Genomic DNA, 12873 nt, shown 5'->3' on the forward strand with positions numbered 1-12873 from the left:
CATAAATGCTAATAGATTGCAACTTTGCAGGATCTCTGAAGTTAATGGAGGCAGGGGAGAGATGGAAACATAGTCTGTGAGAGAGTTGAGTAGATCAGGATGGTGAGGAGGATGAGAGCAGGCTTCCTTGCTTATCTCTCAAATTTGTAAGGGCCACTGTATGGGGAAAACCAGCAATCTATCTAATAATGTGATTTGTTTATATTATAAGCATTTCGAATAAGAATTTGACATCATTGCTAGGGCTGGGGGTATCTGTGGTATGGGTGACCACGTATCTTAGCTCACATATTACTGGGCATGGAGCCAAGGTATGCAATAATATATGTTTATTAACCAATCGAGAGCACCCGGCACTGTTATGAACCATGTTCTGTGGGCCGTCTGCACACACTCCCAAGCCGTTTTTTAGGGCTCAGAGATTGCAACCCTTCTATGCAGTCAGTATGTAATTCGGGCAGAACAAACTTGGATTACTTTGACAGCATCCCGGAAGCTCTTTTGCTAAATCACAGCCTGTTTGTTCAACTAGGAAAGAGGTGCAGGAACCAGGTTTTCTAAGTCATGGTTGTGACCTTAATAAAAGATGTGATATATTTCTATTCAGTACTGTGGGTCCATACAATGACAGCTAAATGTTATCGTTATTCAAATGTCAGCATTCAATAAAAAGAAATGCCTTGGGCTTTCCAGCGGAGAGATAGAATAGGACTCTTGAAACTCAGAGAGGCTTTTCACAGTTTCATGTTTCTGTGACGTTATGAAAACTAAGAGAAAAAAAAAAGAGATTGCTATCTAAACATCAAGGATGGGCACTAGAGGAAATAAGATTTTTAAGTGTTAAAATGTGTTCTTATATGCTACCCCATTCTCTCACTAGACAGGGCACCCCTGCTCCGGGTGAGCCAGTGGTGCTGTATCTGTTTGACAGTATGCATCTGTGTTCTCTCTGCTATTGTAGGTTTCCGTCTAATCACGCAGCTGAAAGGCATGAGTGTGTTTCTGGTGCTATTTCCCACCCTGCTGCTGGTTATGCTAACGGGGGCTCAGAGAGCTTGCCCGAAGAACTGCAGATGCGATGGCAAGATTGTGTACTGTGAGTCTCACGCCTTCGCAGACATCCCGGAAAACATTTCTGGAGGGTCACAAGGTTTATCCTTAAGGTTCAACAGCATTCAGAAACTCAAATCCAATCAGTTTGCCGGCCTTAACCAGCTTATATGGCTTTATCTGGACCATAATTACATTAGCTCAGTGGATGAAGATGCTTTTCAAGGGATCCGCAGACTGAAAGAATTAATTCTAAGCTCCAACAAAATTACCTATCTGCACAATAAAACATTTCACCCAGTCCCCAATCTTCGCAACCTGGATCTCTCCTACAACAAACTTCAGAGCTTGCAGTCTGAGCAGTTTAAAGGCCTCCGGAAGCTCATTATTTTACACTTGCGATCTAACTCCCTCAAGACCGTGCCCATCCGGGTTTTCCAAGACTGCAGGAACCTTGATTTTCTGGACTTGGGTTACAATCGTCTCAGAAGCTTATCCCGAAATGCATTTGCTGGTCTTCTGAAGTTGAAAGAGCTCCACCTGGAGCACAACCAGTTTTCAAAGATCAACTTTGCTCACTTTCCTCGTCTCTTCAACCTACGATCCATTTACCTGCAATGGAACAGGATCCGCTTTGTCAGTCAAGGCCTAACGTGGACCTGGAGTTCCTTGCATACTTTGGATTTATCAGGGAATGACATACAAGCAATCGAGCCTGGCACATTTAAATGCCTCCCCAACTTGCAGAAATTGAATTTGGATTCCAACAAGCTCACCAATGTCTCCCAGGAGACGGTCAATGCATGGATATCCTTAATATCCATCACCTTGTCTGGAAACATGTGGGAATGTAGTCGGAGCATTTGTCCTCTGTTCTACTGGCTGAAGAATTTCAAAGGGAATAAAGAAAGTAGCATGATATGTGCGGGGCCTAAGCACATACAGGGCGAAAAGGTCAGCGATGCTGTGGAGACTTACAACATATGCTCTGAGGTCCAGGTGGTCAACACTGAAAGATCACACCTGGCGCCTCAAACTCCTCAGAAGCCCCCGTTCATCCCCAAACCTACCATCTTCAAACCTGATGCCATCCCAGCGACCCTGGAGGCAGTGAGCCCATCCCCGGGGTTTCAAATTCCAGGGACGGATCATGAGTACGAGCATGTGTCCTTTCACAAAATCATCGCAGGGAGCGTGGCTCTTTTCCTCTCTGTGGCCATGATTCTCCTGGTGATCTATGTGTCTTGGAAACGGTATCCAGCCAGCATGAAACAGCTCCAACAGCACTCGCTTATGAAGAGGAGACGGAAAAAGGCGAGAGAGTCCGAGAGACAAATGAATTCCCCTTTACAGGAATACTACGTGGACTACAAGCCGACGAACTCTGAGACCATGGATATATCGGTTAATGGATCTGGTCCCTGCACATATACCATCTCTGGCTCCAGGGAGTGTGAGGTATGAACCGTGATTCCCCTAAAACCATTTCTACTGCGGGGGAAGGAGAGGTAAATGTTTGAGGCTCTAGCGGTGTGTCTAATCACTAGAAAGATTAACGACCCTTTTGCTTTGGGGTTTTGCTCAGTGTGAAAGGTTACTTAATTAAATTGCAACCACCAGGAAACTGACTACTTTTAAAAAAATTGTTGAAACTTGAAAGAAAATCATTCAAGGATGGGATTAAGTTGTAATAAAATACTATGTTAAAACACCTGTTCTTTTTTTTTCCCTGTTGTTTTGTTTTTGTTTTCTAAAACAGTTTGTATAGAGGGGTTGAACTTAGAAACATGAATTCTCACAAACAAAACCATTCTAAAATCTACGTCTGGTTCTTGGTGATTGACTTTTGTAATGGGGGAAGATGGAACGCTCAGCTTAATTTAAAATCCAAGTAAATTAACCAAAATTATAGGAGGGAGTGGGGATTGAAACCAAAGAGCACTTGACCCAACGTTTGACTTTTGTTGCTGTTAATTTTTAGTTTGAATTAAAGCATGCAACCAGGAAGTCACGGCTATGTCACGTGTGTTTAGTTCATTAATATCCCAGCATAGAAACTATCCAAGGCCTACTGTAGGATGTGCAGAGTGGTACAACACTTCTAAGGATGCTTTCTTTCTACTGTCTTTTCGTTTCTTTTTAACTACTGGGATCTGGATCACTTTCCAAAGGTTCTTTAAGTGCTGGGTATTTGTGTTTTATTAGGAGGAAACTTAATTTCTTTATTTTGCTTATTCTTCTGGCAACTAACAGAATGCCAACTTCTAGTGGATGACTTGGCAGTAATGTAATGACAGGCATCACAGAGACTGCTTGACATCTTTGCTGTCATCCTTAAAAGAAATGACATAAATTCTTGTTAATCTGACCCCCAAATAAGTGATGCAAATATTTATTAATAAAAGGTATACCTTTTGCTGGAGTCTTATTTGCAGAGAATCCTCAAAGGGATGTCTAGATTTCATGTTGGATTTTTTTCATTTATGAATTTATGTGAGAACAAGTTTGGTCCAGTTTCTGAGTATTTAATTTAAAAGGTCACTTACCAGAACGCATCACATGAATAGTACAGTGGTCACCCACTTCCATATACTTATTAAATTATACTGGATATATGTTGTTTTTTTTTTCCCTTGGTAAAATACTGCTGTGTAACACCCAACTACCAGTTTTTGTTGCCAGAATATTTTAGCTAATATGAAGGTTGCTCTGGCAATTGGTTCTTTTCTGATCTGATAGTAGATGGTATTTTCAAAATGGAGTTTAAATGAGTGTTTAAAGATGGTGCTCTTTCTAATGCTACTTATAACAGTTAGGAAACATGTTTGTTCTTTGGTAACATATACCAAGTTTTCCACAGACCTAAAAACAGACTTTAATGAGAGTGTTTTCAGATGCTGCAATGAATTTGAAATAATCTCAAACTTAGTACAGTTTGGATTTTTTGAACTGTTCTTTGCTGAGTTTGTTTTTTTCTTTCTTTCTCTCTCTGTTTTTTTCTCATTTGTGTACCATTGCAAATAAAAGACATAATTCCAAATAATAAATCCCCCAAAGAAACCTGTATAAGCAATTGCCCTTAAAACTTAAAGAGAATAAAAGCTTTCTATGAAAGTCTAACAAGGCTTGATGTTTTTCTTGCAAGCCCACATTGGTACAGTAGAGGTGAATGAGCACATTGCAATTTCATCTTATTATATTTTGGGTCCTCCTTCTAACCATGATTATCTGAAAGGTTGGTGCCAGGAAAGCTAATGGAAAATCCAGGACTATTCACTTATTTTATTTGGAATAGAATGGCAATTCAAGATCCACTAAGAAAAAAGAAAGACTTTCAAAGGAGGACTAGAAAACAGGTGTCTTAATTCTTTCCAGAGTTCTTAAATTACAGATATTTTCCTTGAAAATAGTAGACATTAGAAATAAAGAATGTTATTTTCCTAAAAACATAATTAAATATACAGAATACCATGTGTGCTGAATAGAGGTCTTTATAGCCATGAAACAGAACTGGCAGAATTGATTATTGGGGCATTGATCAACAAATGGATTCTAAAATGCTAAAAGGATGCTGTTGAGTCAAATGGCAGCTACTGGGGAGGATCAAACTCTCTTTGTCCTGGACCATTGAAGATGGCTGGCTACGTATATTTCACAACATTGTGCCTTCATTGGCAAAGGCAAAAATCTTAAGAAAGTTATACTTTACATACCGATTTTGACATATAATGAATAATAACATTGTCTTTTGAGAAGCCGAAAAATAAACCAAAGAATCAGGGTTTTTTATCCTTACTCTTTGTAAACCATGTTTCAAGGATAACATTTAAGTTCTTCCTAAGGGCTAATTTGCTTCAATTTGAAAACAATGTTGATTTTAAGTGGACAGAAGCAAACTAATCAACTACCATTATATCTTGAAGGAAGACACCTTTCAATAAAACTATTGAATTGCAAAAGAAAACCATCACATTTTTTCCAGAAACTTAAATACAGCCCCAAAATATAGTCATTTATATTCTGGAAAATATATTCAGATAGGGGAGTAATAAATGGATTTATAAATATTGGCAAAAGAAAATTCTGAGAATTGATTAGAGAGCTCCTCAACTTCTCATCATTGTCACAAAATGTTCTGCTATTAAGAAACTGTCCTTTAAAGAAAGGTTCTCTCTGAAACAACCAGGAAAAGAGGCAAGTATGTTCCCAAATTAATATTTTATAAATTGCTATAGTCTGTCTTTGCTCATGGAAACATTTACATAAATCATAATATTAGTAGCATAGACTCTAAACAATTATTTGTACATTAGAGTGTCATCTTATGATTTTTAAAAAATATATAATAATTCTCTTTAATAAAGCTGTAAATTTTCCACTGTAACATGCTTTGTTTCTAAGACAGTAGCTTGAAAAAGAAACTATTCAATGAAAGATTCTTTCTACTAATTGATGCACTTAGTTGTCATAAACTAAACGTAGTTGAAATATCCATTTTGTCTGTTTAATAGTAATGTAAAATTGTTATGCTCCCTCTTTAGGATGGGATCTCTCTCATTATCAGCCACTCACAGATAGCATCACTTTAAATTCAGTTCTTTTCCCTGTGTGTTTTGCAAGGAACAATTTGGACAATTCATATATGAATATCAGACTAATAAACTGGAAGAGAATATTTTAATAGCATAGGCAGTATCCTTCATATTTATAAGAGAATTCAGTAGATAGTTGTAAGTGATTAATATGATTAATGAAACAAGAAAAAGAAGCATACACATATCTTTTGGGATACTGGTCAATCTGTGTGCTTGTCTGAATAGTCATTTAATTTCCTTTTCCTTGGAAGTACTAACGAGAAATGATTCAGAGCTAATGGATTCATCTAAAATTTAGATAGATGTTATGGCAACTGCAATTCCTTATTTTCCAAAACAGACTATGAAATCTTATGCAATTTTTCTCATTAATTGCATCACAGGGATGATGAAAAAAATATAGTTTAAATATAGAGAGAGTTTATATACATAGTTTGTATATATAGCTTATATATAGTTTATATATGTATATGTGCATGTGGGTATATACATATTTTACATATGTATATAGTTTTTTATAACATTTCATCCCTAAGTATTGTAAAGAACAAACCTTTGAATACGTTTACATATTACAAAGTTATCCTACGTGAATACAGGAAAACAAATAATTTCTAGTTTGACTTTCAAGTTATAAAGCACTGACATTGCTGAAGCATGAAAAGCAATCAAAAGAGTCTCCAAAACTCTTCCTCCAAAGTGCGTAGAAATGAAGTCCTTAAAGTTTACCTTGAAACATCCATCCCACAATGCTAACAGTACTACCACTAAGAAAACATCAGTATGGATGATAACTTAGCTGTATATATTTTGCAATAAGTATATAATGTACACAGTTTGCTCTAGTCTCTCATGGTTATGCAATAAGGTGGTATAGGCTGACGCTAACAATTTGTACTGGCATAATTGAAGGTATTAAGTCAAGTTCAAACTACTGAATTGAAAAGTAATGTTATCTTCTCTTGGCACTTTAGAAGACAGCATTTTGTGGATTGCTAAATGGATTTCCAAGGACTGGAAGATTTTTAATATATATTGAAAGAGGATTTGTAGGCTTGCTTGGCCCAGTGTCATGGTATCATTAACAAGTTACTGAAATAGTTATTGAAAATACACCTATAATGTGATGAATTAAGCATCACAGTGAACTGTTATAATCGAACTGTACCTTGTACAGTCATATATAGAATATTTGTGTGTATGTGTGCATGTTGTGTTTTATATAAGGGCTTGTACACTGAATACATCAGTGTATTCATGTGTCTATTTATAGATATACATATATTTGCACAAGACAGAGTTGATGTAAAGGAAAAACAGGAAAATATTTTACAGTAGAGGTAATGACTATTTTCAATATTAATGAAAATAATACAGTGTTATAATTTCTAGGATTGGTTAGGAATACAATTCTCAAAGTAAACATATAATCTGGTTTTTAATAAAAGATAATTTAAGGTAGTCAAATTAGAATCATTATGACATATTGGTATTTGAATATGATTAGGCATTGGAATTTGAATATTAGTCATTTCTTTTAACTTTGACCCATCACTCATATAGTATTCACCTATCTTCCATCACAAAGCAATTTTCAAACTAGTCAATTTTGTAAAAATCTCTGTGGTCATGTGTAGGATTAAGTCCAGAAAGATCAAACCTAGAGGAGAAACTGAACAATTTTTATTCCTTTGTCATTGATAAAAGAAAAAAACAGCACACTGAATTATTGTAAAATGCCTTTTCAGGTGAGTGGTCTCCCCATTTGGAAGAAAACATATACACCAAACATCCAAATACTGGCATAATAAGCATCTAAGCATGCAGGCATGCATACCTGTGTTTGTATCTTACATTTGCCAAGCAGCCACTTATTTTAAAAGCACTTAAAAGTATGAATGTCTTTAAAATATCGATTGTCTGGTTTGATCCAATTAAAATCTCTTTGTGAATAGTGTATTCATTAGGATTTGAAGCTGGTATTTGTGGGGACTGACAGCTGCCAACAAGGTCTGACATGACAAATTCTGTAAAGATTTCTTTTTAGCTGACTAAAATGATTCCATTCTTTTCTTGGATTTGTTGGAAACAACATCTGAAGAAATGGTTTGAAGCACAGAGCGTGTTCTTAGAAGACAATCTGAGAACTCTGAGGGCTTAAGGACATATAGATTTGATTCAACTCAATAACTGACATAATCCAATTATTTTTCTTCTGGTTGCTTTCTCTATATGGGATAAAGCACATCATTTCTTTCCTAAAATTTGCCTTCCTAGACAGATTTGTGTTTTAGAGGTTGTGCATTGGTGACTCATCTGACTGCTCTTGTCTCTAGAGTTTTGTGATTCAGTGAATCAAGGCGGGGTATGGCACCTTGTTTGTTATCAAGCACTGGGAATTATGGAACATTACCATGTCTTTTGGTTATGGAAACATGGGAAGCAGTGTTGAATGCCTTAAAAAAATTAAAACTGCTTTCTTCAGTACTAGATGTAGACCATTCATCCAGTCAGTTTAATAACATCTCAATATTATTAAAAGGGAGAGAAATTATGGGGCTATTTTTTCACTCTTTCCATAACCCATTGAAACATTAAGTAGAGGTTAAGGAAGGCTGAGAAAACTCACAGAATTTCTTATAATAGTAAAATTCTTAGTTTTTCAAATGAGTAGCTGCTACCTATCTGCAAAGCCACCTTTAAAACCCTGGTAAATAGTTTAAAGAAATGTTTCACTAGCCAGAAATGAAGTCTAAGTAAATTCATCATATACATTGTTTTTCTTTTTTCACATTTTACCACACACACACACACACACACACACACACACACACACACACACACTGTATATTGCATATGCACTCATGAAACTGTACACAGGTGGAGTTCAGATAATAGTTTTCAGAAGTTGGTCCACTCATTCTACCATGTGAGGACAAGAAATCAAGCCGAGATCTTCAGTCTTGCTAGCAAGTACTTGTATCCACTGAGCCATCTCTCTGGCCCTGTTGCAATATTTATCAACATAAGATTTGGAAGTAAAGTACAAACAAAGATGATAAACCTTATCTGAAAATTATGAAAAAGCATGACTAATGGAAAAACATTGAACATGAACTCCATATAATGAATTTTTGAACACATAACTTAATGATTTTGTTTTGTAGTGTTATTTTGTGGTGATTTTTTAGTGTATATAAGTGATATTCTTCAATGAAATCATAAAATTAAATCTGAAATATTCTTCTTAATGACCCACATACAACTAAGCATGCATATTCTTTTATATATGTTATGTGTGTACATGTGTATATATTACAATGATGCAGACTTTTCCTTTGAATATATATATGATGAAATTCTATATATTCTAAATGATTTTCTTTTGAATATATATATATATGTATATATATATATATATATATGTAATGATACTCTAAGTCATAGGAGCATCTTTGTTTGCTTCTCTCCATCCCTGCCCTTAGTCTGAAATTGGAATACTACTCCCAGCCACCTCCTAATCAGTGTATCTTTTGTTTTTACTCGGTTTTCTTTGTTAGACGTCAGGGTAAGTGGCTATTATTATCATTAACCCTGGACATAAAGATGATCTTATTAATTCTTATTTGGTTTTTCTTTGAGCAGACATTGTCCAATCCTTATAATCATATGGAAAGAGAAAGTAACTATAGTTTTAAAACTTCTACATAAATTTATAATATTAATTTCTACATAATAGTCTAGTATTTGAGGATCTTCAAATCTCCCTGAATTAAAGAATGGACAAATGTTTTCATTCAAACTAGGCAGAATATAAACTAATTTTTATAAATTAGCTTAAGAGCTTTTTCTTTAGATACTCAGTGAAATGTATATTTCAAAATAGAGGTATAGACAGTTATATCTTATTTCATTAAGGAGATTCTGAAATTTAACACTCAACCATGTCCACACTACTTTTGCAATAGCAACAATTATCGTTATTCAGAGAAAACAAGTTCCCTAATTCATTTTCACTATCTGCTTTCACTTTAAAGGGATAATAATTTTGTTTACTTGCTTGATTCTAAAATGAGATGTCATTAAATGAGTCAGATTGAAATAAAATTTAAAAACCACATTATACATTTTATTTTATTTTCTAATTCCTCTCTTCTTTCTCAAATCACTATTGCCACAGCAAATTTGAGGTCCCGACAACTGTTAAATTTTGATTTCTTGCTTTTATTACTGATTTAACAAAATTTTTAAATGCATTCATGTTCAAATAAAACACAAAATTTCACTTTATCACATCCTAAATTTGATTGTGATGATGTCATTAATGAACAGTTTGATCTTTGCAATTTTGGCACCAACAATTGACAATGATTTTTAAAAGACTTAAATGAAAGAAAATAGAAATGAACTGTTCCTACATCTCCTCTTGTGTGGGCATGATAGAGAAAAATTGATATTTCTTTCTGTGTTTACAGATCTGTAGAAGTAAGAGCAGGGAGGTCAGCTGTGGCCTGCTTTAAGATGACCACTACCCACTACATGAACCAGTAGTGCACTGGTCCAGTGGTTAGTTCAAAGGGTGAAAAGAGGTCTTAGATTTGAAACTGACTCCCTTTTCTTTTTCCAGTTTGGACAAGTAAATATGTAACTGACCTTTCCATGATATAATTTTTCTATCTATTGAACTGGGATAATAACTTTCTGAATAACTGGCTGACATGATTAATGAGGTAGTTTTTGGAAAACTCTCTGCACTCCTTCACTGTAAATATAAATGATTATTAAGTGGAGGCCTTGCTGTTTCCTGAAAAATGTAAATTTCAACATGGCTGCATTAGTTTCTTCCTTATTATTAGATATAATGATGCCAATAATACACATGATTTAGAAACACATATTCTGCTTACATTTTTCTAAACTGGATAATACACTTGAACTTTCTGACCCCTGTCAAAGCTGTAATTTAATTTGTCTAAAGGAACAGTAATATTTAATAATACCTTAAGGTTTTTATAAATGTTCCATTGGCTGAGACTTTTATTCACCTTGCTAAGAAAGCAATATTTATAATCCTTTTATTAGTATAGCCCTTAAAAAGAACTTCATTAGAAACACCACTTATTAATCCCCAGACTCATCAACTATTCCCTCTCAATTCATTTTCTTAAAAAGCAATAGTCTTTCTAATTTCATCTCCCAAGTGTTCATAGCCCTAAAGTAGTTTTCAACAAAATATACGATGTTGCTTGTGGTTTAAAACCTTACTGACTAATTTCAAGTAGATGTGATGAGTCTGTAATGTATGCCTAAGTAATGTCAGTAAGACTTCAGCCAACTTGACCTTCTCTCCTGCAGATATGTAAGAATACAGTTGAGTGTTCACATCATGTATATGGAGAGAGAAATGAACTGTTGGGCACTGTTTCCTAAAGAAAATATGCATCATGGTACAAATATCAGTCATATGATTACGAACTAGAGTGGCTTCATTACTGAAAAGGAATATACTACTGTAAGGTTACTCTTATATAAACCATCCTTTGGTAATTGAGACACTAATAGGTGGAACATGGCTCTCTATGCATCTTGTAGCTGTCCATCCTATATCCAACTTTATAAATGATACATAAGCATGTCACATTTCATGCTTCGGGTGAATATTTACATTTATTGACTATACTCCAAGCTCTTACTCTTACAGAAATATACATTACCTCGTACTTTTTTTTTTTTTTTTTTTTGTTCACATACATATGGGAGGGGAAAGGTAAGGAACACACTAGTATATTGACAAGAGCTCCTGACTACTTACTCTGGAGGTCACACTGGCCCTGTATCCTTAATCTCCAGTAAATACCTTCCTGTAAGAGACCATATCCAGGAGTAACCAATGGCCTGATAACTTAACAGTTCCCAACATAATACTTCGGTCAGTTGTTGCAGATCTCTTTGGAAACTTCTGAGGAAGAAACAGACTGTTAAATAATAAGAAATTTTGTGAGGGTAGCATACCTCTTCCTCAGGTGCCTCGGATGTTGAGTTCTAGGTCAAGAAACTGTTTCAGACCTTGGAATTGGTTGTATAACTACAATTCTCTTCAGGTGGTTTATAAAAACTATTTGGCAGGATGCCTACACCTTTGTTTCCTAAGGACTCTATGATCCTCTAGCTGACCACATGTTAGTCAGGATTTCTGAAGTGCTTTGATTTCCTATCATTGTGGTAACTATACCACAACGTCTATGATGATGTAGTGATAGCCCCAGGCCTTTGCCTCCCTTGATGCTTTGCTTCTATTGTACTTATAGGTCACAGTTAGATAATAGATGTTCCTACTGCAAACTCTATCACAGAGACCAGCCACCATAGCACTATTTGCATCAGCCTTATCTCCCTGACTTTGGTCTTTTCTGTCCATCCTGGAACATAGACTTTGCTACTAAAATGTGAACTTATATTTCTTTTAATCTCTTTGTAAAAATGAAAACATACTTAGATCCAAAGTTTGAAACTTACCAATGAAATATAAAATTTATACATTTTGCCAGTCAGAATCTTTTTACTTCCCTGCTAACAAATGACGTCATTTTCTCAAATGATAACATGTTAATGATCACTTTAAATAAATATTTCATTATATTTCCCAGATATTGAGCATAAGATTTTCATTATGAATATGCCTATGACCAGTCATTGGATAAAGGATGGACTAGGATTATTAGGACAGAAAGAAGATAGTTTATGCTTATATTGTCATCAAAATTTCCTCTGAAATTTTGTGGAAATACAGTAAGTAATTATATGAGCAAATATTCTCATTTTATGATGTGATATTGTCAAACTGTATATATCTGACTCAAACTAAACAATTACCAGACTGATATGTTCATTCCTATGCCTTATGCAATTATCTACAATATACAAAGTACAATTATATAAAATAGATTAAATTTTTTTTATTTTATGTCATTCTTTTAATAAATGATAGTTTTTAGAACCATTGTAAAATACTAAATGACTAAATTATTATTAACTTAAGTAAAGCCATTACAATCTTAATGGAGAGAGAAAATCCTTGGGTAATTCATATATTTACGTTTAATATATCCTAACAAAGGTGGATGAGTGTAGATGTGGGTCAAAAACAATATAAGCCTGATACTGGAATCTAAATGTCTAAACAATTGTTTAAATCTTCATTTTATAATAAAAGGAATATTTCTTAATT

The 12873-nt window shown here is 34.8% G+C and overlaps 1 protein-coding gene across 2 annotated transcripts in view; it reads left to right on the forward strand.

Moving 5' to 3' along the window:
• Lrrtm4 (leucine rich repeat transmembrane neuronal 4) overlaps positions 1-12873 on the forward strand; it is a 771295-nt gene that overhangs the window by 1747 nt on the left and 756675 nt on the right. For both annotated transcript variants that reach the window (XM_051154758.1, XM_051154759.1), the window contains exon 2: positions 962-2508. In XM_051154758.1, coding sequence (XP_051010715.1) covers positions 962-2508 — 1547 coding nt within the window. The remainder of the gene's footprint in view (positions 1-961; positions 2509-12873) is intronic.

The sequence above is a fragment of the Acomys russatus genome, chromosome 13, assembly GCF_903995435.1.
Source record: "Acomys russatus chromosome 13, mAcoRus1.1, whole genome shotgun sequence".
Classification (NCBI taxonomy): domain Eukaryota; kingdom Metazoa; phylum Chordata; class Mammalia; order Rodentia; family Muridae; genus Acomys; species Acomys russatus.